The sequence below is a fragment of the Ochotona princeps genome, chromosome 13 (genome assembly GCF_030435755.1).
Source record: "Ochotona princeps isolate mOchPri1 chromosome 13, mOchPri1.hap1, whole genome shotgun sequence".
Taxonomy (NCBI): domain Eukaryota; kingdom Metazoa; phylum Chordata; class Mammalia; order Lagomorpha; family Ochotonidae; genus Ochotona; species Ochotona princeps.
Window position 1 is genome coordinate 60,953,528 of NC_080844.1, and position 24,253 is coordinate 60,977,780.

General features: G+C 44.3%; 1 protein-coding gene across 1 annotated transcript in view; it reads left to right on the forward strand.

Moving 5' to 3' along the window:
* Positions 1 to 24,253, forward strand: part of INPP5F (inositol polyphosphate-5-phosphatase F) — an 83,986-nt gene that overhangs the window by 40,141 nt on the left and 19,592 nt on the right. Inside the window, exons 3-11 of the mRNA XM_058671569.1 lie at positions 7,374 to 7,510; positions 12,662 to 12,790; positions 12,996 to 13,163; positions 13,264 to 13,320; positions 16,155 to 16,353; positions 16,764 to 16,943; positions 18,006 to 18,073; positions 23,619 to 23,743; positions 24,091 to 24,168. Of these exons, the coding sequence (XP_058527552.1) occupies positions 7,374 to 7,510; positions 12,662 to 12,790; positions 12,996 to 13,163; positions 13,264 to 13,320; positions 16,155 to 16,353; positions 16,764 to 16,943; positions 18,006 to 18,073; positions 23,619 to 23,743; positions 24,091 to 24,168 (1,141 nt within the window). The remainder of the gene's footprint in view (positions 1 to 7,373; positions 7,511 to 12,661; positions 12,791 to 12,995; positions 13,164 to 13,263; positions 13,321 to 16,154; positions 16,354 to 16,763; positions 16,944 to 18,005; positions 18,074 to 23,618; positions 23,744 to 24,090; positions 24,169 to 24,253) is intronic.

Sequence of the window (24,253 nt, forward strand, 5' to 3'; positions counted from 1 at the left end):
GCTTTATTTTTTGTCTTGTTTTGAAAATCAAGAAATAGCAGCAGTTGGCCTGTTGGTGTAGAAGGCTTATCTGCCACCCTCAGCACTGACATCACATATGGGCCCCAGTATGTGTCCTGGCTGCTCCACTGTGATCCGTTTCCTTGTGCCTGGAAAGCAATGGAGGATGGTCCAAATCCTTGGGCCCCTTTACCCATGTGGGAGACCTGGGAGAAGCTCCTGGCTCCTGACTTCAAACCAGCTCAGTTTTAGACATTTTGGTCATTTGGAAAGTGAGCCAGCAGATGGAGGATCTCTCTGTGTCTCTTTCTTTCTTTTTAAAATAAAAAGTAACAAATCTTCTTTGAAAAATAGGAACAAGGACCCAGCACAGTAGCCTAGTGACTAAAGTCCTTGTCTTGCATACACTGGGATGCCCTATGGGCACGGGTTTGTATCCCAGCTGCTCCACTTCCCATTCAGCTCCCTTCTTGTGGCCTGGGAAAGCAGTGGAGGATGGCCCAAAGCCTTGGACCCTGCACCTTCATGGGAGACCTGGAAAAAGCTCCTGGCTCCTGGCTTTAGATCAGCTCAGCTCTGGCTGTTGTGGCCACTTGCGGAGTGAACCAACAGACAGAGATCTTCCTCTCTGTTTCTCCTTCTCTTTATAAAATCTAACTTTCCAATAAAAATAAACCTTAAAAAAAAACCTTTCTATACCAATATAAAAAAAATCAGGAACAGCCTTTTAACTTAGTTGTTAAGATGCTGATTACAAAGTTGTATCCCCCACCTTGGAACCTGATTCAGTTCCCAGCTCTAACTCCTCATTCCAGCTTCCTGTTGCTGCAGACCCCGGGGCAGTGGGGACCGCTTGAGTAATGGGTCCTGTCACCCATGCAGGAGACCTGACCCAGCTCCTGGCTCTGGCTCCGACCCCGCCAGGACACTGGCCCAGTGAACCAGAGGGCCAGAGGTCTTTCTTTGTTTCTTTCTTCATCTCTCTACCTCTCAACAAAAATTCAAAAATAATATTGGATCATTAATCCAGTAACTCAACATGCATCTTCCTGCTGGGCATCTCAGGCTTCATGTGGTGGTGGTAATGATTTTGTTTCACCTAAGGCAAAGTAATTACAGCAATAGTGATTGCTGTCATTGACCATGAGCTTTTTTGTTTTGTATTCTAGAATGAAAAATTTTGCCTGGAAGTAGCTAAGTGCTCAATTCATATTTTTTTTTCTTTCCATTATGAGACTTTGGACTAACCCTTTCAGCACAAGCTGGACAACTACATCTTTTTACTAGTGTTGGTATGTTTCAAGAATAGGAAATTATCCCATGCTCCTGGATAGGTAAAATCAATATCATTAAAATGTCTATACTGCCAAAAGCAATATATACATTCAATGCAATCCCAATCAAATTGCCCAAAACATTCTTCATGGAAGTGGAAACAATGATCCAAAGGTTCATCTGGAAACACAAAAAACCATGGATAGCTAGAACCATCCTGAAGAACAGGAAGTTAGCAGGGGGAATCACAGTTCCGGACCTCTGGACATACTATAGGGCAGTGGTTATCAAAACAGCGTGGTACTGGCACAAAGATAGAGAGGAAGATCAATGGAGCAGAATAGAAACACCAGAAGGGAACCCAAACAGGTACAGCTAAATAATCTTTGACAAAAAGACAAACGACAATCCAGGCAAATGGGAAGGTCTGTTCAATAAATGCTGTTGGGACAACTGGTTGATAGCCTGCAGAAACAAAAAAATAGATCCACATCTCTCACCATACACTAAGATCAGATCTAAATGGATAACAGATCTAAACCTACATCCAGAAACCTTCAAACTTTCGGAAGAAAATGTTGGAAACACACTGCAACACATAGGGGTAGGCCCTCACTTCCTAAAAAAGACTCCAAAAGCAGTAGAAATCGAGACCAAAATAAATAATTGGGACCTCATCAAACTAAGAAGCTTCTGTACGGCTAGAGAAACAATCAACAAAGTAAAAAGGCAACCCACAGAATGGGAGAAGATCTTCGCACACGACATAGGTGATAGAGGGCTGATCTCCAGAATATACAAAGAGCTACAAAACAACCAAAATGTCAAAACAAACAAGCCACTCAAGAAATGGGCATGGGAAATGGGCAAACACTTCACAAAGGAACAAACCCAAATGGCAAATAAACATATGAAAAAATGCTCAAGTTCCCTGGCAATAAGGGAAATCCAAATTAAAACATCAATGAGGTACCACCTAACGCCAGTAAGACTGGCCCACATGAATAAAAGCACCAACAACACTTGTTGGCGAGGTTGCGGGGAAAAGGGAACCCTACTCCACTGCTGGTGGGGCTGCAGGCTGGTACAGCCTCTATGGAAATCAGTATGGAGAATATTCAAACAACTCAAAATCAACATACCGTATGATCCGGCAATACCACTCCTAGGAATATATCCAGAACAATTGTTTTATGAGAAACCAACATGCACTCCTATGTTCATAGCAGCACAATCAGTAATTGCAAAAACATGGAAGCAGCCAAAATGCCCATCAACAGATGATTGGATAAGAAAGCTATGGTTCATCTACTCCATGGAATACTACTCAGCTATTAAAAAAAAACAAAATGCAGTTCTTTGTGGCCAAATGGGCCAAACTGGAAACTATAACGCTAAGGGAAATGAGCCAATCCCAAAAGGTTAAATACCATATGTTTGCCTTAATTTAAGATGATATGATGTTATGTATAACATGTTATGTTATGAATGTTATATGTTGTGTATAAACTAAAATTAAAATGTAAGTGAGGTGGTCACAGAAGGTGGCTAGGAACTCGCATTTACTTTTAACATATTGGTTACTCATTACTATGTCAATTAATTCCATAATGATGTAAATTTTTGCTGATGGTATGTTGGAGCTTTTAATTGACTGGGATGATACTCTGCTGGCTCTGTTTTCAGACCAGAAAGGGTATACCTAAGAAGCCGTTGAACTTGACTGGACAATAAGATGCTGGACACTATGTTTGGTATACGCTTGCAATGGGGGAATCTCAACTGAACTTGAGCTGTGGTTATGCAACAAGGTGGAGGGATCCACCATGGTGGGAGGGTTTGGGGAGGGTTTGGAGAACCCAAGTACCTATGAAACTGTGTCACATAATACAATGTAATTAATGAATTAAAAATAATAATAATAAAAAAGAATAGGAAATTGTATATATTTAAGGTTATTCTCAGTAGCTCAATTTTTTTTGAAGATTTATTTCTCATTGGAAAGTCAGATATACAGAGAAGAGGAGTCAAGAGAAGATCTTCCATCTGTTGATGCATTCCCCATGTGGCTGCAACAGCCGATATGCTGCACCAATCCGAAGCCAGGAGCTTCCTCCAGGTCTCCCACAAGGGTGCAGGGTTTCAAGCTTTAGGCCGTCCTCAACTGCTTTCCCAGGCCACAAGCAGGGAGCTGGAAGGGAAGTGGGGCTACCAGGAATAGAACTGGCACCCATATGGGATCCCGGTGTGTGCAAGGTGAGGACTTTAGCCACTAGGCTACTGTGCCCTCAGTAACTCAATTTGTAACTGGCTAAAACTGGAAGTGAACTAAAATTCTACTAATTAGAAAAAAACCCCACAAAATTATGATACTTTTATACAATATTTTATATATATATATATATTTTTTTCAGATTTATTTATTTCCACCTCTTCTATTGACTGTTTTTCCTCCCAGATAGCCAAGACTGGGCCAGGCTGAGGCCAGGAGTCAGGCACTCTGTCTGTGTCTCCTGCATGGATGTCAGGGCCCCTGGCACTTGAGCCATCACCTGCCTCCTCTCAGGAGGCACAGCACGAAGCTGGAACAGAAGCGGCGCAGCAGGACTTTAACTGGCACTGATGCGGGGCACAGGTGTCCTGGCTTAACACACTGCGCTGCAACACTGGCCCCTGTGCAGATTTTTTTTTTTTTTTTTGAAATTGCAAAGAGACTGTGTCTCTGCTGTGATGGAAAATCTCTTAGGAGAAAAACTGTAAGCTGTAGAGTAGTAGGTAGCTTGATGGAGAAAATGGGGGATGTGTGCACAGTGGAAACTCCAGTACCACTGCTTTCTTGTGACTCTCTCCTGCTTCTGTGTTCACAGAAGCAGTTATTTCCCCATTGTGTGCTTGTTAAAGCTACCACACTGTTTGCCTCTCATGCTTTTTCTGCTTAAAAAAAAACTTAAAAAAAAACCCATTTATTTACTTATTTGAAAGGCTGAGTTAGAGAGCGAGAGCTGAAGATCTTCTAGCTGCTGGTTCACTTCTAAAATGGGCAGCTGCGTTGGAAGTAGAGCAGCTGACATTCGCACCGGCAGTCATGTGGACTGGGGGCTTGCGAGGTTGCAGCTTAACTGGCTGCGCCACAGTGCTGACTCCTGAAGTATCTCAAAGCAGATGACAGACACCATGTTTTATCCGTGTCTGTATCAGAAGGTACCGAATATGTAGCTTAGCATAACTACAAACTCGTTCTATTTTTTAAAAATTCTTTGATATAAATGTCACATAGTATTTCACAAGTGCTACAGAGATTCTTCTTTGTGTGTTCCTGGGTTTTCTGAATAATTCTATTGCATGCGTTTTTCTTTAAGGGAGAAAAAAAAAGATTTGTTTGAAAGGCAGGGTTACCAAGAGGGAGGGAGATCTGTCTTTCATCCACTGGTTTACCCCCCCGAATGATTGCAATGGCTGGGATGGGGCCCACCTGGCGCCGGGAGTCTGGAATTGCATCCGGGGCTCCCTTTTCTCCTTGTTGGGGAGCGAAAGCACTTGGGCCATCTGCCTTTCCAGGCGCATACAGCTGGAGTGGAAGTGGAGCAGATGGGACTTGAACCCTTGTCCATAGTGGGAACTGGTCACAGGTGACAGTCTAACTTGCTGGCCATCTGTGCTTGTTTCTGTCATTGTTGGACTTTGGTGCCCATTGGCACCCAGGAACATTGCTTTCTTCAGATCTGTGCTGCTGGTGTCTCTCGGGCTGCTTGACCAAGAGAGTTCTGGTTAGTTCTGGTTCTCTTATCCTTTTACCAAGCGGGTTGAATACATGTGATCTTCCTGTTTTAATTTGTACTGACTTACTTGATTGCTACTGAATCTGACTTTTATGTATTGTCTATTCTCCTTCCATTAGGTACAGAGTCTTTTTTAAATCACTGGGACATTACCCATTTTTGACTGATACAGTTTTATGTGTCATAGATGTTAACTTTTAGCTGCAGAAAAGTTCGCCTGTGGCATTAGCTTTTCATGTTGCTCACAGTGTCATTACCATTTAGATAACTTTCATTCCCGTGTCATCAGGTCTGTTCATGTCATTACTCTTCTGCATCGTGTGCTGTGCCTCCTAAGCCAGCCTCCTCCAGAATTACAGAAAGAGTTCCCTGTGTTTCCTTCTTTAAGAAAAAAAAAAAAAGTTAGGTATGGAGAGAGAGAGAGCAAGCCCCTCTTGCCTCGCCCTTTTCTTGGTTCACTCTCTATCACTGACAGTAGCCATGACTGAGCTGGGGCCAAAACTGGGACCAGAAGCGCCATTGCTGTCTGCTGCGTGACCTGAGCCACCTGCTGTGTGCTGGGGCAGCAGTAGCTGGAAGCTGCAGCTGGTCACCAGAACCACCTATCAGATCCCAGGAGTCCCGCATGAGATGTGGGCATGTTGACTGCTAGACCAGGTGCCTGCCCTCATGTTTTCTACTAAGTTTCTGTTTGGTTTCTATTTCCAGCCTATCTGTAGTCAATTTTCATGTATGGTTTGTAGGAATTGCATTCTCAGATAGAGAGCCAGTTACTTCAATCTATTTATGACAAATCACTTTCCCCCTTCATCTTCAATGTCATGTGCCCATGTTGACGGGAGTCAGCTGGCTTCTGTGCCTTTTCCAGGGATGCTTGGCTATGTTCTGTAACCCATACCACACTGTTTTCTTAACTGTGGTTATATTGTATATTTTGCCATCTGGAAAGACAAACTCTTTTTAAAATTTTTTACTGGCTATTCTCACATGTAGTTTTCCAAATGATTTTTTAACATAGATTTTGATTTCTCTGAAAGTTTCATTAGAATTTTGATGAAGATTATGTTGAGTCCCTGGATTAATTTGAGATACTAGCAGCCTTGAACCATTGGGCTTATCCATTCAGGCACAAGATACCTTTCACTTATTTTTGTGTGTTCTAAACCAAAGTTTTACTGTACTTCTCACATAAAGGTTAGAGTATTCCCAGGAGCTGTATCATCATTGCTGAGGCTTTGAAGCCTTTTTTCTGTTAGGAGTGGAAGTGGGTTGTAGTATTTCTGTATGTTTATACTTACACCGGGTGTGTTAGTTGACTCCCCTGCTTGTGGTGACTGGTTTCAGGTTTTTTCCAGTGGATGACATTGCTGGGCAGCATGTCCACCTGATCTCAGTGCCTCATGTTGCACCCGGAGCCACCTCGCACATCAAGGACCTGTTCCCTCCTTTGCTGTTTTCACTGTCACACTTTGCCCAAAAGGAATGGAATACCAGGAGTAAAAACTGATAATGAGCTAGATATTTTCTAGTTATAATTTAGTCTTCCTTTCTTTCTGTGGAAAATGCTGTAGTGAGTGCTGGGATTTTTTTTTCTTTCTGTTTTTTCCCCTTAGGAAAGTAAATACTGATGCATTGGATACATTTGGTTATACTAGGGTTAAAAACCCTTTTCATCATTTTTTTCTTTTTTAAGCAACTGGACTGTTATAGCCTTCTAACTCAGGTTCTTAACCTCAATGATGTGCCCAGGATACCTTTCCTTACTGGCTCATGGGACGCAGGTCTCTCTTTTTTACAGCCGTGTAATGCCCATCCTGTGGCTGTCCCATGATTGGTTCATCAACTCTCCCTGTTGGGGTTTCTCGGTGGTTCCCAAACTGAGTCTGTGTTGTAAACAGATGCGTGAGTTGGCTTGGACATGTGCACCCCTATTGTCGAGGTAGGTTTGTAGAGCAAATCCTCAAGAGGCTGTCTTCAGAGGGGAGTGCATGTGTAAGGCTGTTCTGTGTTGCCAGTTCTCCCTCCAGGAGCCTTGTGAGGGCGTATGTGGCATTCCTGTTAGTGCTGCTATGTGGGAGTTTCTGTTCCCCAACATCCCAGCCACCAGATGTCTTGTAGCTGTAAATGGGACCCGAAGTAATGGATGAGACTCATTTTAATTTATGTTTTGGTTGTTTGGAGTGAGCTTGAATATCTTGTCACGTCTTGCACCAGTTTCATAATCTGTAAGAGCTTCCACCTGATGCACACACTTGGTGATTAAGATGCTCAGCCTCAGCTTGAAAAGTACCAGAGGTTGTGATGACCTTTCTCTTTCAGATCTTCCCTGGTGGCTTATTCTGATTCGGCAGAAAGCCCTGGTGGGCAAGCTCCCGGGAGACCATGAGGTCTGCAAAGTCACCAAGATTGCTGTGCTGTCACTCTCTGAGATGGAACCGCAGGACCTTGAACTAGAGGTAAGGTGAAAAAGGAAACCTCAGGGAAGCCTAACAGATATGGAATAGTGGATTTGGTTCTGCATGCCAGAGACACATTTTTAGGATTATGTAATATCTTTAATTTAATCCTGGGACCTACACTGTGACATAGTAGGCTAATCTGAATGCAACGCCAGCGTCCCATATGGGTGCCAGTTCATGTTCTGGCTGTTCCACTTCTGATCCAGCCCTCTGCTAATTGCCTGGGAAAGCAACAGAGGATAGCTCAAGTCTTTGGGCTCCTGCATCCATGTGGGAGATTCAGAAGAAACTCCTGGTTTCTGGCTTTGGATCAGCTCAGTTCCAACCATTGCAACCATTTGGGGAGTAAACAGTGGATGGAAGATCTTTGTTTCTGTCTCTCCTCTCTATGAATCTGCTCTGCCTTCTGATCTCTCTCTCTCTCTCTCTCTCTCTCTCTCTCCCTCTCTCTCTCTCTCTCTCTCTCTCTGTGTGTGTGTGTGTGTGTGTGTGTGTGTGTAAAAGGCAGAAAGATTTACAGAGAAGAAGAGCAGAGAGAAAGATCTTCCATCTGCTGCTCCACTCTCTAGATAGCTGCAACAGCCAGAGCTGAGCTGATCCCAAGCCAGGAGCTTCTTCTGGATCTCCCATGCAAATGCAGTGTCCTGAGGCTTTGTGCCATCCCCCACTGCTTTCCTGAACCACACTCAGGGAACTGGTTTGGAAGTGGAGTGGCAAGGACATGAACCAGTGCCCATATGGGATGTGCTGGCACTTGAAGGGAGAGGGTTAGTCATTTGAGCCATTGCGCCAGCCCAGTTGAATGTTTTTGTAGCTGTGGGCTGTAGGAGCTGCAGCCTTGACTAGGGCCACCATTGTATGTGTGAGAGCTGAATGTATATCAGGCCTCTGGTTAGTTAGAAGTGTTGGTGAACTAGAGAGAAAGGATCTGGGTTAAGTGGATAGAAGAGACGGTGATTTTAGAACTTTGCACCCATGCCTTCTGCCTCTCCTTTTAATCCTGTTTTATGGTAAAGGAACTCTGTGGCTTCAAACAGGGAAGAAGAAGAACAACTGTTTTGAAAATAGTGAATTTACATGTTACTTAATGTATTTAGGATCCTTATTTCACTTTCCAAGTCACTCCACTTAGAAGCTTAATCTTTTTAAGTTATATTTTTCTGATTAACTAGTAAATTGTTAAAAAAAAAATCCCACCCCTGAGACATAGTTATTGGCAGTGGTTAGTCATTTTAACGGTAATTTCCACTTTCCCCAAGCCCTTCGGATGACCAAAATTATTTTTAAATCATCTTCTTGTTTGCATGTCTGTATGTTTTTCCTGCTTAAAATTATGTTTTCCGTGAACGTACATATCTGAGCATGTGCAAGACCTTCTTGGCAGAGCTGGTTCTTCCGTCTTTTGTGTCTTCCTGGGTTGGATGCCTGTGGACAACTCTGGGTCAGCCTCCTCTTTCCCAGCAGCGCCCTCAGGCTCCCAAGGTCACTGCTCTCAGATTGGATAAAGGCCTGTATGTTTTCTGGAACTGGAAGGGAGGCAGTTTTGTTTCAGAGTCTGGTATTAACAGAATTCCTAATTTTTTGTCTCAGTTGACTTTTTGCTTCAACTATATACCTTGTTTGTTTGTCAGACACTGATTTGTTTTCACTTTATTTGAAAGTCAACAGGACAGAGATCTTCCATCCTCTGGTTCACTCCCCAGATGGCTGCAACAGCCAGGGCTGGGCCAGGCTGAAGCCAGGAGCACAAAATTTCATGTGGGTCTTCCCAATAGGTGGCAGGGACCCAGGCTTGCCAGTCACCTGCTGCCTTCCGGGTGTGCATAGGCAGAACCTGAGCCAGGCATTCTGACATGGGGTGAAGGGGTGCCAGGTAGTAACAGCTTAACCAATGCACCAATGCCTGCTCCTTGCCTCATTTTATATATGTATATATATGGTTTTTATTTGAAAGGCAGAGTTAGAGGAGAGACAGAAAGACTTGCCAGATTTGTAATTCACATGCCATCATTTATATATAATTCAACCTTCCAAAGCACATAATTTGGGGCTGGCAGCCTAAGCTACCACCTACAATGCTGGCATCTCATACTGGTGCTGACTTAAGTCCCAACAAATCTTATAATAATAATAATAATAATAATAATAATAATAATAATAATAATCCAGTGGTTACTGTCTAGTTATGTGGTCATCATTATAAACATTGTCAGAGCATTTTCAGTGGTGTCCCCTCTGACCCCACTGAAGGAAACCCTGTCTTCATTAGCACCTTTCATGTCACTAAACCCCAGCTCATTACCGCTAAGCAGCACTCAACTCATTTCTGTCTGTTTCAGACATCTTGTACAAATGGAGTTAAGTCATTCCAGGCCTTCTTGTTGACCTCTTTGATTTTGCTTTACTAAAAGACTCATGCTTGTTATGGCATGTCAGTATTTCACTCCTTTTATTGCCAAATATTATGCCACTGTGTGGGCATACTAGATTGTGTTTATTCATCTCAGCTGATGTATATTTTAATTGTTTCCACTTCATATATATGGTGTTTTTTTGAAAGGCAAATTTTATAGAGAAGGAGAGACAACGATCTTCCATCCGCTGGTTTATTCACCAAGTAGCCACAATGGCCAGAGCTGAGCTGATCCGGAGCCAGGAGCCTCCTCTGGATCTCCCACATGAGTGCAGGGCCCCATGGCTTTGGGCCATCCTCTACTGCCTTCCAAGCCCCAATCAGGGAGCTGGTAAGGAAGTGGAGCAGCTGGGATGCAAACTGGCGCCCATATAGGATACCAGCAATGCAAGGGAATGATTAGCTAATTGAGCCACTGCACCAGGCCCTGTTTCCATTTCTTAGCAGACACAAACAGTGCTGCTGTAAGCACTTTTAGGTACAAGGTTTTGGTGGACATTTGTTTTTTTCTGGGTGTTTCTATGGGAGATAGATTGCTGGGTCATATTGTGATTCTTTTTTAACTGGCTGGCTTTTTGAAGACGATATAGTGGTTTTGTATTGTTTTTTTTTTTTTCTGATGATCTTGTACAAGGGCATAAAGCAGCTGTATGGTTCAAATAAATGAGACAGAAGTCCATTCTTTCAGACAGATTGTTTGGGGGCTAGTGCAGTGGCACATCTGGTTAATCCTCTGCCTGAAAGCGCCAGCATCCCATACGGGTACCAATTTGTGTCCTGGATCTTCCGCTTCCCATCCAGCTCCCTGCTTGTGGCCTGGGAAAGACCCTGCATTCCTGTGGGAGACCTGGAAGAAGTTCCTGGTTCCTGACTTCATCTCCGAGCACCAGTGTAGCAATTTGGATAGTGAACCAGTGGATGGAAGCTCTTTCTCTGTCTCTCCTTCTATGAATCTACCTTTCCAATAGAAATAAATGAATTTTAAAAAAATAAAAACGGTGTGTTGAAAACATGAAACTGGTCTGCATATTGTTTAGATATTCTCTCGGGAATGTTTGTCTTACCTATTGAGCCATGTAAAGTTGTGTGTCAAGCCCTTTAATCCAGTCCCCCTCTTTCAACTTCTTTGTCCTCCCCTTGACAGAGCCATGCGTATGTTCCCATCCCCCCTCATTGCCTCAGTTATAGTCCCTTATTTCTGCCTCTACACAAGGAACAGTCTCTGCCCCGAGAGTGTGTGCAGTCACATGACTTCACTGGAATCAGGGAGGCTGGGAGGAGAGGGAATGGTTAAAACATCCAGCTTTAAAGAGTCCCACATTGGGGACTCAGGGCTGAAGTCCTCGCCTTGAACGCTCCGAGATCCCATATGGGCACCAGTTCTAACCCCAGTGGCCCCGCTTCTCATCCAGCTCCTTGCTTGCGGCCTGGGAAAGCAGTCGAGGATGGCCCAAAGCCTTGGAACTCTGTACCCGCCTGGGAGACCTGGAATAGGCTTCAGGCTCCTGGCTTCAGATCGGCTAAGTTCCAGCCATTGTGGCTGCTTGGGGAGTGAATTAATGGATGGAAGATCTTCTGTCTCTTCTCTCTGTATACCTGGCTTTGCAATAAAAAATAAAATAAATCTTTATTTTTCTTTTTTTTTAAAAAAGAATCCCATGTAGGGACCCCAGCTGTGGAAGATGGTCTGAGCATTTGGGCTCCTGCCACCCTTGGGGAAGCTTCTGGCTCTTGGCTTCTACCTGGGCCAGACCCGGCCTGTGTGGCCATCTGAGGAGTGAAGCGCAAATGGAAGGTCTCTCTATCTCCCCATCTCTCTCCATAACTCTGAATTTCAAATAAATAAATGTTTTTTAAAAAGAAAGAAAACTTCTCTTTACCTTTCAAATACATGATGATAAATTTAAAAATATTGGGGGAGGTGCCCAGCGTGATGGCTCAATTGGCCAATTCTCTCTCTTGCAAGTGCCAGGATCCCATATGGGCACTGTCCTGGCTGCTCCACTTCCCACCCAACTCCCTGCTTGTGGCCTGGGAAAGCAGCAGAGGAAGGCCAAAAGCCTTGGGACCCTCACCCGTATGGGAGACCCAGGAGAAGCTCCGGGCTCCTGATTCCTGGCTCCTAGCTTTATTCAGCTCAGCACTGGCCATTTTGACCACTGGGGAGTGAACCAGCAAATGGAAGATCTTTTTCTTTCTCCTTCTTTCTGTAAAGTCTGCCTTTCAAAAAAAAATAATTTTGAAAAGATAAATAAATTGTTTTGAAGATTTCACTAGAGCATACTCAAGATTTTTTCTTAGCCCAAAGAGTCACTTGATTAGTATCAATTAATACTTGAACAACTACTTGTAATGGTCCTCAAGCCTAACAAATGTGTGTTTTACAATAGTTTTCATTCTCAGATGCCAGTTTTCAAAGCATTAATAATCTCAACCAGGACACACTATTCTTTGTTTAATGTTAGAAAGGAATGTATCAGAACCATTTTGCTAATGCTAATTTTCCCCCTATAAATTCTAGTTATATTGTGCCCTATATTCTTTGTGTGTTGTCCTCTGGGTGTGTGTGTGTTCATAAGCAAAACAAAACCACATCTGTCTTCTGTTAACTATTTTGTCATTTTACTGTTTTTTGAGGTTACTTTTAATCAGAAGGCATTAACAGTAACATTCACTTTTATACTTGACATTTTACAAGCAGCTATTAATAACAAACCCTCTCTTTAACTCTCTAGCTCTGTAAGAAGCATCATTTTGGGATTAACAAACCAGAGAAGATTATCCCGTCTCCTGATGACTCCAAGTTTCTGCTGAAGACCTTAACGCACATCAAGTCCAATGTCTCCGCTCCTAATAAGAAGAAAGTACGGCTGTCGTTGAAATGGCTTTCGGTTCATCTGGGATTAGTTTTACATTGAGGGGCGGGTCTCCTGCCAGGACACCTAGTTTCTGAGTGTTAGTTAAAATGAAGTGGGCTCCGTGCCCTTGGGATTGGTTTTGCCTTTGGGTAGCTGTGTATTCCTAGGTACCTTGCTTTAATTCCCGTGGTGATGAGCTGACTTCTTGCAGGTTAAGGAGAGCAAAGAGAAGGAGAAGTTAGAGAGGAGGTTACTTGAGGAGCTGCTGAAGATGTTCATGGATTCAGAGTCCTTCTACTACAGCCTCACCTACGACCTGACCAACTCAGTGCAGAGGCAGAGCACTAGCGCGACGGACAGCCGTGCCCTCTGGCAGAAGGTACTGCCCACGGCTCAGAGCAGGGCTTGCCCATTTTAGCAGCTTCTAGGAAAAATGAAATGACATTTTCCTGAACCCTTCTTTCCTCTACTTTTTCTAGGTTGATGACCGATTTTTTTGGAATAAATATATGATACGAGATCTTACCGAGATTGGTGTGAGTAGCTGTTTCTAAAATTTTTAAAATTTTATTTATTTGATGGGACAACATGGTGGTTCAAGGCTAATGCTCTACCTGCAAGTGCCGGTATCCCACATGGACATTGCTTTGTGTCCCGGCTGCTCCACTTCCCATCCAGCTCCCTGCTTGTGGCCTGGGAAAGCAGTGGAGGACAGTCCAACGCTTTGGGACCTGCACCCATGTGGGAGGAAGTTCCTGGCTCAGATCCACTCAGCTCCAGCTGTTGCTGCCATTTGGAGAGTGAACCAGCAGATGGAAGATGTTTATTTCTCTATCTCTTTCTCTCTGTAAATCTGCCTTTCCAATAAAAACAAACAAATTTTTTTAAAAGAGGTATTTATTTGAAAGGCAGAGTTACAGAGACAGGCAGACAGTGAGATGTACCATCTGCTGGTTCACTCCCCAGGTGGCCGCAATGGCTAGGGCTGTACCAGGACGAAGCCAGGAGATTCTTCCAGGTTTCTCATGAGGGTTTAGGAGCCCGAGCACTGCCATACAATCCTGCTTTTCGAGGTGCCTAGCAGGGAACTGGATTGGAAGTGAAGCAACAGGAACACAAACGGCCATCCAAATGCGATGCTGGTTTCACAGGTCATGATGGCTTAACCCGCTGTGCTTAATGCCCAGCCCTAAGTAGCTGTTTTTAAAAATCCCAGTCTACTAAGACCAGTTTCTGAAGCATCATAGTTGGTTATAGCTGCTAAGCATTTTTTAATCAGTTAAACTGAATGTTAAAATCCTCCCCTCAGTGTTTTGCCCCACAGAAGGAAGTCTCCAGAGAAGGAACATTCAAGCCAGGCCACAGTTGTACTGCCTGACTGCTGACCTTTGTAGCAGGTTCCCATTGGACAGCAGTGAGTTGAGGCCGTGGGATTGCTGTCCCCACAGTTTCTGTGAAGACACTGCAGCCCCATAGGCCGTTCAACACCGGCGTGTTGAAGCCCAGAGTTGAGTTTTCCCTAGCGAGCCAGCTATCTGTCTCCCTTCCTGGTTTGCTCATCTGGCATTGGTGTAGGCACAGCGCTAGGCTCCACGCAGCATCCCCAGCCTTTGAGGAGATGCCTCCGCGGTTCCCCCAGACTCAGTACTTACCGCCTGCCTGCACTCTGCCATGTAGGTCGGGGAGCTGTGGCTGTGTCCAAGGACAGTGCTTGTGGCCCATCAGCAAGCGTTTGTCAAAGGCCAGCCGTGTGCTGTGTCACTGTGATGGAGACTGAACAAAGCAGGCTTTGGCTGAAGATGGTCATGCTTGACCTGTTCTTTAACCTTTCTGAAATCTCGAGCCCTTTTACTGTATCCTGTTTCTCCCCCTTGATGGGGGTTTGTGTGAGGGATTTTTGTTTAGTGGTGTCTTCAGTTCGGTGTCTAGAATGCATCTATTAGAAATCCAAAACCAGGGCCTGGCGTGGTAGCCTAGTGGCTAAATCCTTATCTTGCATCCACCAGGATCCCATATAGGTTTCGATTTGTGTCCCAGCTGCTCCACTTCCCATCCAGCTCCCTGCTTGTGGCCTGGGAAAGCAGTCGAGGATGGCCCAAAGCCTTGGGACCCTGCACCCGTTGTGGGAGACCCGGAAGAAGCTTCTGGCTTCGAATTGACTTGTTTCCGGCTGTTGTAACCACTTGGGGAGTGAACTAGCAGGTGGAAGATATATCTCTCTGCCTTTCCTTCCCTCTGTAAATCTGCCTTTCTGATAAAAAAAATAATAAAATGAATCTTTTTTAAAAAAAAATGCAAAGCCAACTGAAAGGATATAGCAGGCACCTGTAGCCAGAGGGAGCCCTGTGTGTTGATGCTGGTGAGTTCTCAGAGATTTTGTCAGAATATTTTTATGTCACAAATTAAAAGTGGTGACTTACATGTGATTTGCTGTTCCTGTGAGAAATTTTGCATCTCTTGCTGAAACAAAAAAATCCAAACCATGGGAGTTGTGATAACGATAATGAGTCCACGCAGACCCCGCCCCACTACTCTCCACTCTCCGCCCCAGTCTCTGTGCAGGCGCCAGGAAACCGTGGGTCTGTGGGCTGAATGTTGGCTGCTGGAAGTCAGGTGAATGTGAAGTTGATGGCTGGACAGTTAGGGAGACGGGAACCAGCAGGGTGAGAGCTGCTCTCGGGTGTGTGCGTCCCGTGCTGTCCCTGCAGGCAGAGGGTGGTAAGATCTGACCGTACTCGGCCCCAAGGCCAGGAGGGGAGAGCTGCAGTCAGCAAGCACCCCACCCATTGGACCACACTCGAAAGTGGGTCATTGATGGGAAGGCCCATTTACCACCTGGGCTGTGCTTGGCAAAGGATTCTGTTGGTAAACTAGGAAATGAAGTCCACCTGTGTGCTTCACAATGACGCGATTAGAGCTGGTTGTGTTTTATTAATGGCTTCATACAGTTAGAAACTGAGCCTCAGCCTCGGAGTTTTCTTTGTAGCTGCAGCAGCCATGGTAATAGCTACATTTGTTGAACAGTTGGCATACAGGCTAAATGCTTTACATGAGTGAGTCCTTGAACTTGCCCACCAGCCAGATCAGGTGGTCGTGATTCCTGTTTCGTAGACAAGGGTACTGAGGTAGGTAGAGTGAGTCCTCCTCCTTGGCTGGTGCCTGGCGGAGCTTCAGCTTGTACGCAGGCAGCCTGGGTCTTAGGCTGCATTCTCTTTCTTTTGGAATGGTCTCCAGGAAGAGAAGGAAAAGCTCCCCTGCTTCATTTCTCCCTAGTGAGCAGTGATGTGGCTGAAGGGTGGGAGGCTCAGCAGTATGTGTGGGCTCGGGGCTGTGATGTCAAAGGCAGCTGTGCCGTCCATCTCGTTTCCAGACCCCAGAGGCGGACTTTTGGATCATCCCCATCATCCAGGGCTTTGTGCAGATCGAGGAACTCGTGGTGAACTATAACGACTCATCTGACGACGAGAAGAGCAGCCCGGAGACGCCCCCTCAGGAGGCCACCTGTGTGGACGACGTCCACCCGCGGTTCCTGGTGGCCCTCATCTCCCGCCGCAGCAGGCACAGAGCAGGTGAGCGGAGGCCCGAGGGGGCCCACGTGGCAGGAGTGTGTTTGCAGATATGGTAGGCTCTGGAGTCCTGCATGGCTCTACACACTGTGCTGGACTTGGGGCGGGTCTGAGATAGTTGGCCAAGCGAGAAAGGACAGTGGGTCTGCCTGGAGGAGTGAGGAAGGCCTGTGAGGGCGTGCTCAGGGCACTGGTGCTCAGCCTGGCAGCTTTGGCTGGCATGGGCTCGGGGTGCGGCCCTAGGAACACTCTCTCAGGTCCCAGCAACACTCAGCCCGGCTCCAGCTCTTCATAGACAGCTGCGTCTTGGGTTGCCCATGGGATCCCGAGGGCTTCCTGGAAGACGTACACTGGATTTGGGCAATCATCTGCTTTTGTTTATGTTGCTCTTTTCTGTTTTCGTTTTCTGTCAGGAATGCGCTATAAGCGGAGAGGAGTGGACAAGAATGGGAATGTGGCGAATTATGTGGAGACAGAGCAGTTGATTCACGTGCACAACCACACGCTGTCCTTTATTCAGACGCGAGGCTCTGTGCCAGTCTTCTGGAGCCAGGTCGGGTATCGGTACAACCCCCGGCCTCGGCTGGACGGAAGTAAGCACGGCGGTTACTCGCTTTGCTCAGGAGGGTGAGAGCCTTGGCAGGTCTAGATGTGCGTGGCCAGCTACCTCCTTCAGACAACAATCCTACTGGGAAAGGGATGTCCTAATTCCAAGAATAATAGTAGTAGAGTTTGTCATTTCTAAATGATAAATTTCCCCAATAATAGAACAAACCAAAGCTTATGTCACAAATTTTAACTTGCCATTTCTTTGAAGCATGAAGGATATTTAACTTTGAGAAGGGATAAATATAACCAGTTATTGGTAGAAGCTAGAAGCATCTTGAATATTTGTAGAAATATCTTCAGACAGATTCTGCCAAAAATCGGTAAGGTAATTTTCACTCACAGAGATTTCATCTCTTGGGTCACTCCCCTGATGGCCTCAGTGGCTGGGACACAGGCCAAAGTCAGGAGCCCAGAATTCCATCCAGGTCTCCCGCATAGGTGGCCGAGGCCCAAGTGTTTTCCCACCCCTTTTGCGAGTACTTTAGCAGGGAGCTGAACGAAGTGGAACAGCCAGGACTCGAACCAGGACTCTGAAAGAAGATGCCAGCCTTGCATGCCTTGGCTTTATGTGCTGCATGCCAGTGCCAAGGATTTCCTTTCTTCCAGTGCTTTAGCAGCAGAGTAGCTAAGCCATTGAAGTCGAGCTCCAATACTGAATGAGACTGATTTTAAAAAATAAGTGACAGTGGTTTACTTTTTTCTCTCAAACCTTAATTTTTGTTGTTAATGAGAATTCTGTAAGGTCTGAGTCTTTAAAACATTGTGGTAGAGAAGTTTTCATTATTTTAAAAATAAACCATGTGAAAACCTTTTCTGAGAAGTAGGCCAGATGTATGAATACTAATTCATTTAATTTCAATTTGCTTTTCAGATATGTTTTAGGTTAGTCTAATTGGGGAATAAAGGAATCCCAGATCCTTGACTTAGCATTTCGTTTTTAAATCGTGGTTTTTTTGGGCAGTTTTATGTTTGGTCGTTGGGGTAGACATTAATTTCTGTCTCAAACATGGGGAGGAAAAAATAGATTTTGTGTCCCTTCTTTGTAGGCGAGAAGGAAAGTGTGGCCTGTCTCTGTGCCCATTTCGAAGAACAGCTGAAAATTTACAAAAAACAGGTGGGCCTTCCTCTCTAGTAAAATGCTTCTTCCTTTTTGGAGAAATGACCGCATCAGTTTAAGTTTCACGAAAATAACAATGTCCTGTTCATCACTGAGCACTCGTTATTAAGTTAAACATAAGCTGACGGTATTCATGATTTTTTATGAATAATTATTGAGTTAGCTGCTTTTCAGATTGTATTTGGAAAGCAGAAGGTGATTAGAGCATCAGTTATTACAAAAAAATGATCCAAACTAAGAATGAAATCCAGGGCCCTGAGAACAGAGGGCCCTCCCTGCTGGGGATAACGGGGGTGTGCCTCGCAGTCACTTTGCTCTTTGCCCATCTTTGATGTGTGTCCATTGGCTCACACAGGAACGTGGTCGCAGGATCATAAACAGCAGTCAAAGCGAAGCTGTTAGGTGTGGTATACGTTTAATGATTTTGATTAAGGATGAAAAGGAGAGCTGAAATCCATGCTTAACAGGAGTCATGAGCGTGTTCACGCAGCGTGCTTGTCATGAGAAGAAAACAGACATTGATTTAAAGTTTTTTTGCCAGAAAGGAAATTTATCTTTTAATCCCATTTTCCTCAAGCTTTTAAAGCAGCCTTCTGTAATAGTCTGCTTCCATTGACCATTGTGAATGGATGACACCATGGAATGCTCATTTCTTTTTTTTAAGATTTTTTTTTTTAATTTGAAAGGCAGATTTACAGAGAGGAGAGACATAAAGATCTTCTGTCTGCTGGTTCACTCCCCAAGTGACCACAGTGACCAGAGCTGAGCCGAACTGAAGCCAGGAGCCAGGAGTTTCCTTTGTGTTTCTTCCACACAATGCAGTGTCCCAAAGCTTTGGGCCATCCTCTGCTTTTCCAGACCATAAGCAGGGAGTTAAATGGGAAGTGGAGCAGCCAGGACATGAACCGATGCACAAATGGAATGTTGGTGCTTGCAGGCAGAGGAGTGGCCAATTGAGCCATCACACTGGGGCTGGGACGCTTGTTTCATACAGCAGCACAAATACAATAGGGAAAAATAACCTAAATACAGTAAACATAAAAACACCTCATACTTGGAGATGACAAAGGGTTGTAGATGGTCACAAAAGAAAACTTGACTTCATATAGACAGAATACCAGGTTCCTGAAATGAACATTCTGAATTGAGTAGATTTCAGTTCTTCCCAGATTAATACATAATTTTGTACAATCCTACCCCAAATCTTAGCAGTAAAATAGAAACTATAGAGCCTGGTACTGTAGCCTAGCAGCTAAAGTCCTTGCCTTGAACGCCCCGGGATCCCATATGGGTGCCAGTTCCTGCTCTGGTGGCCCCGCTTCCCATCCAGCTCCCTGCTTGTGGCCTGGGAAAGCAGTCGAGGACAGTCCAGAGCCTTGGGATCCTATACTCATATGGGAGATGTGGAAGAAGCTCCTGGCTCCTGGCTTCGGATCGGTGCAGCTCCAGCCGTTGCAGATGCTTGGGGAGTGAATCATTGGACAGAAGATCTTCCTCTCCATCTCTCTTCTTCTTTGTATATCTGACTTTCCAAATAAATAAATAAATAAATAAATAAATATTTTAAAAAATACAAAGTATTGAAAAAAATATGAAGTTTGATACTAAGAAATAAGAGCAAGTATTGAGTTTCTGAGTGAGAACTCCTCTACCCCCTAACTGGAGATGTAGGGAGGGAGTGCCATGTGCAAGGATATTATCAATTAATATGTGCTTATTTAGCTTAAGAAGTTTGCTTTTCAACATCTAGCCTATGTACCTTATACATCAGTCAAATTTAGATAAGACATCTTTTTTTTTCTTTTTTTGTTCCCATTTTCCCTCTCCCAACATGTTTTTGATCTTGGGTCTGAAAAGAAGACTTAAACACTAGCATTGTCTTCGCAAGTTTTAGTTAAAGATTACATGCATATTTTATTAGTTTAATAAGGGATAAGAGGCTATGCCCCTCAAACTTTTTTAAGATTTGTTTATTTTTATTACAAAGTCAGATATACAGAGAGGAGGAGAGACAGAGAGGAAGATCTGTCCGATGATTCACTCCCCAAGTGACCACAATGGCCAGTGCTGTGCCGATCCGAAGCCGGGAACCAGGAACCTCCTCCAGGTCTCCCACGCAGGTGCAGGGTCCCAAGGCTTTGGGCCATCCTCAACTGCTTTCCCAGGCCACAAGCAGGGAGCTGGATGGGAAGTGGAGCTGCCGGGATTAGAACCGGCGCCCATATGGGATCCTGGCGCGTTCAAGGTGAGGACTTTAGCCTCTAGGCCACGCTGCCGGGCTCCCCTCAAACTTTTTTTTGTTTATTTTCATTTTTAAAAATTGAAACATGCTTAAAAAACAAAGTTGACTTTAAGTTTATTATAAACATTATTTGCTAAAACACAAATTATGAACATGTTACAAGTGTCATTCATTAAAACTTTATTAAAATTAAATAGGGTATTATAAGCATTAACCAGAATGAAAAAATTTCAAACATTTGCCGTCACTAAAATTAAGAACTTCTGTTTAATAAAAGGTACCATTTAAGGGAATGGGAAGGCAACTAACATGGTGGGAGAATATATTTAACAGTTTTGATTGCTTATGATGATAAGGTCTTATATGTAGAGTACATTAAAAACTCCTGTGATTCCATTAAAAAATCGCAATCTGAAAGAAAACTGAACAGAGGAATGGAGCAGACTGCATGAAAAAGTGCGTGCAGAAAGTCTCATTCCGATCTGTCCAAGCAAAGGAGGCAGGTACAGGGATGTTAATTGCGGCAAAAAAGCTTCCTAGTCACCCGTCAGGACAGTGGGCCGAGAATGGCACATCTAGAGTGGTGGCAACAAGTGTTTAACATGGAGCAAGTTCAAGGTCAGTCAACAGAAAAGCCTGTGACCGCATATGATAGGTTACCGTTTAAAACTCTCACATGACAAAACTGTGTTCCTTACATATGTTTAGCTTTCTTCCATTTGTTCTGTTCACACACACGTTTATGTAGAAATGTCTTCGTGTGAGCTGAAAGAATGCACACCAATGTACAAGAATTACCTTAAGGAAAGTAGTGGGACAGGAAAGATTTGACCTCATTCTGCACTTGAATTTCTTGAAATATGAGTGAATTTATGTAGTCCACTGTGTGTCATTATAAGTAGGGCTAGAACACAATTGTTGAAATGAAACAGTACTGAGGTGTGAAGCAGAGCAAATTGCCACTTCCCGCCTCCCTGTGGCTGGCTGTCTCTGCCATGTCACAGGTGTGGGTATTGAGTGGTGCCCAGGAGCGCTCATGTGTCCACCTTCTCCTGGGTAATTGCTTTCTGGGGCGATGAGCCTGTGGTCAGTCTGACTCAGTCATGGTGGCACCATCGGCATTGGTGCAGGCGGCGACCTGCATAGGCTTGCTGGCGGTTTGGCCCGTAAGGGATGATGTGGAAAACGTCCCCTGGGAGGCTTCTGGGGGAGTTTCCTGCTCTAATGGAGAGAGACCCAGGAACCAGTAGTCCCCCAGCGGTTGTTGTGTCTGAGTTTGATGCGAAGCTTTTGCAGCTATCTGAAGACTGAATGAAATAACCTGGGGCTTAGCCCGTAAGCTGGTTGGTTTAAAAAAAAAAAAAAAAGATTGGAAAGAATGACAGAATAAAAAGATGGGGGAGAATCTGTGCCCTTAATGGTTTGGGGACCAACTGTGAAGCCCGCTGGAACACCCAGGTCCCCACTACTTGATCTGAGGCTTGGGTTAGTGACACGTAAATTATAGCAGAAACCACCTTGACCTGTGAATACCCAAACTTAAATCAAAGAAAACTAAGATCACACAGCTGTACAACTGTTTTCCCTGAAGGACGCGTGGTTATTTGATCGTTTCTTCATTGGTGGACCTAGAGGCTGTATGTTATTTTTGCTGTTCTCTTCGCTTGACACTCTTTTTGTATTTTAGGATGGTTGTTTGTCTTACAGACTAAACTGTGTGTGAAATTGCTGGATCAAACAAGTCTATATATTTACAGTTGGTACCTGCTGCTCTTGTGCTCACCTAGAAATCACACTTGTTCATGGTCACGGCCACGGCCACAGCTACACAGGTCTGGTGTCCACTGCCCAAGCAGGTGTCAGTGCTGTCTGTATTTAGTATTTGGATTTGCTTGGCTAGAAGTGGAAACTAGTTTTCTGTTTTAAAATTTACATTTTTTAAAAAGATTTATTTATTTTTATTGGAAAGGTAGATTTACGGAGAAAAGGAGAGACAGAAAAATCTTCCATCCACTAGCTCACTCCCCAACGGGCATAGCAGCCAGAATTAAGCCTCCTCCAAAACAGGAGCCAGGAGCTTCTGCTGGGTCTCCCACATGGGTGCAGGGTCCCAAGGCTTTGGGCCGTCCTCCAGTGCTTTCCCAGGCCAGAAGCAGGGAGCTGGATGGGAAGTGAACCGACACGGGATGCCCACGCTCGAAGGGGCAGGATTAGCTAACGAACCTTTGTGCTCAGCCTGTTTCTTTGATTATTAGCAAAGCTTAGTCACATGTTTTCTCTTTGCATATTTTCTTCTGTTAATTTCCATTGTATCTATTGGGTTTATAGCACTTGTAACATATTTTTGGCCTTTCTTTTCTGAGTATATTCTCCTGGGTCGTCCTCTGCAGTTGTGTGCAATGCCTAAAACTGTCGCTTGGGCCATAGGTCTCAGATTGTTGTGTTATTATGTGCGTCTGTCCTTCTGCTGTCTGATCTTTATGTCACACCTAGACAGTCACAGCCCTGCACTTATGGAAACATCGTTCTGTTTTCGTAGTTTTTTTGTGACTTGAATAAAACTTAGATCATTAATGCTTCTAGAATGTATTTTATGCATAATTAATGAGATGTTGGGTGCTATTATAGGTGCCCCACCCTGACCCCCCATGTGCCGAGTGGTCCATGCTGGCAGCATTCCTGTGTCTTGGTTCCACAGCACCCGCGTCTGGGCCTCGTTCCTGTCCGTTCCTGTGCAAGCACAACAGACTCATGGCTGCAGAATGAGGCCGTGTTTGCTCCTAAGAGGGCGCCTCTCCCCTTTTGTTATTAGTTTCCAATTTTTTCTTCAAATGTTTGCTCTTCCAAATGAACCTTACAGTTACTTTATCAAATGCATTTTTAAAAGACCCTGGTTGAGTTTTGACCGGCTTTGTTGAGTGTGTAGACTAATTTGGGAGGACTTGATGTCTTTGTAAAGTTGAACTTGCTCTTCAGCAGCCTGGTCTGTGTCTGCCTATTTAGGTTCTGTTTCATGTATGACAGGAAGATTTGATGGTGTTCAGCACAAGGTTTTGTGTATTTCTCTTTATGTATTTCTAGATATCTAAAATATCTAAGATATTTTTCATTATAATTGGCTATTACAAACATACATTAAACACTATTCATTTCCTTGATATAAAAATTCCTATAAACCTAAATTGACGAAGTGAGGTTATAAGCTACTTCTGAAATCAGTTTATAATAGGTCACCAGACGTGAGATTTTTAACTCTACTGTCTAGTTAGATGCGGTTTCTCTTGTTCTCCCCTCACCCAGGTGATCATTAACTTGGTGGACCAGGCAGGAAGAGAGAAGATCATTGGGGATGCCTACCTGAAGCAGGTGCTGCTCCTGAACAGCTCTCAGCTCACTTACGTTTCCTTTGACTTCCATGAGCACTGGTGAGCAGGTGACCCGAGATGCGTTTTGGTTGCACGGTGTGTGGTGGATACTGGCTCAGGGACTTGGATGTTGTCCTCTTTGCTGGCAAGGGACAGCTCTTCTGTCCTCACTGTCACGGGAAGGAGTAAAGTCCCCGCGGAAATGAAAACTGAGCAAAGACGTGTTACTCCTTCCCATGCATTTTGGTTGTAGACATTTCAGCAGCTGCTTGTATTGTTACAGTAGTATTAACCTCATATTGTAATAATCTTTCCAATTTTTCCAAGATACCTTAAATATAGCTTACGTAAGCTTTTAAAAAATTCTATTGTATTAATTTTTTTTCTTTTTTTCCCGTGGATTTTAGCCGAGGAATGAAGTTTGAGAATGTTCAAACACTAACAGATGCCATTCATGACATTATTCTTGACATGAAATGGTGTTGGTAGGTATTTTTAAATTTTTTTTTTTAATTTATTTGAAAGGCAGAGTTACAGAGGCAGAAGGGGGCTGGGGAGAGAGAGAGATCT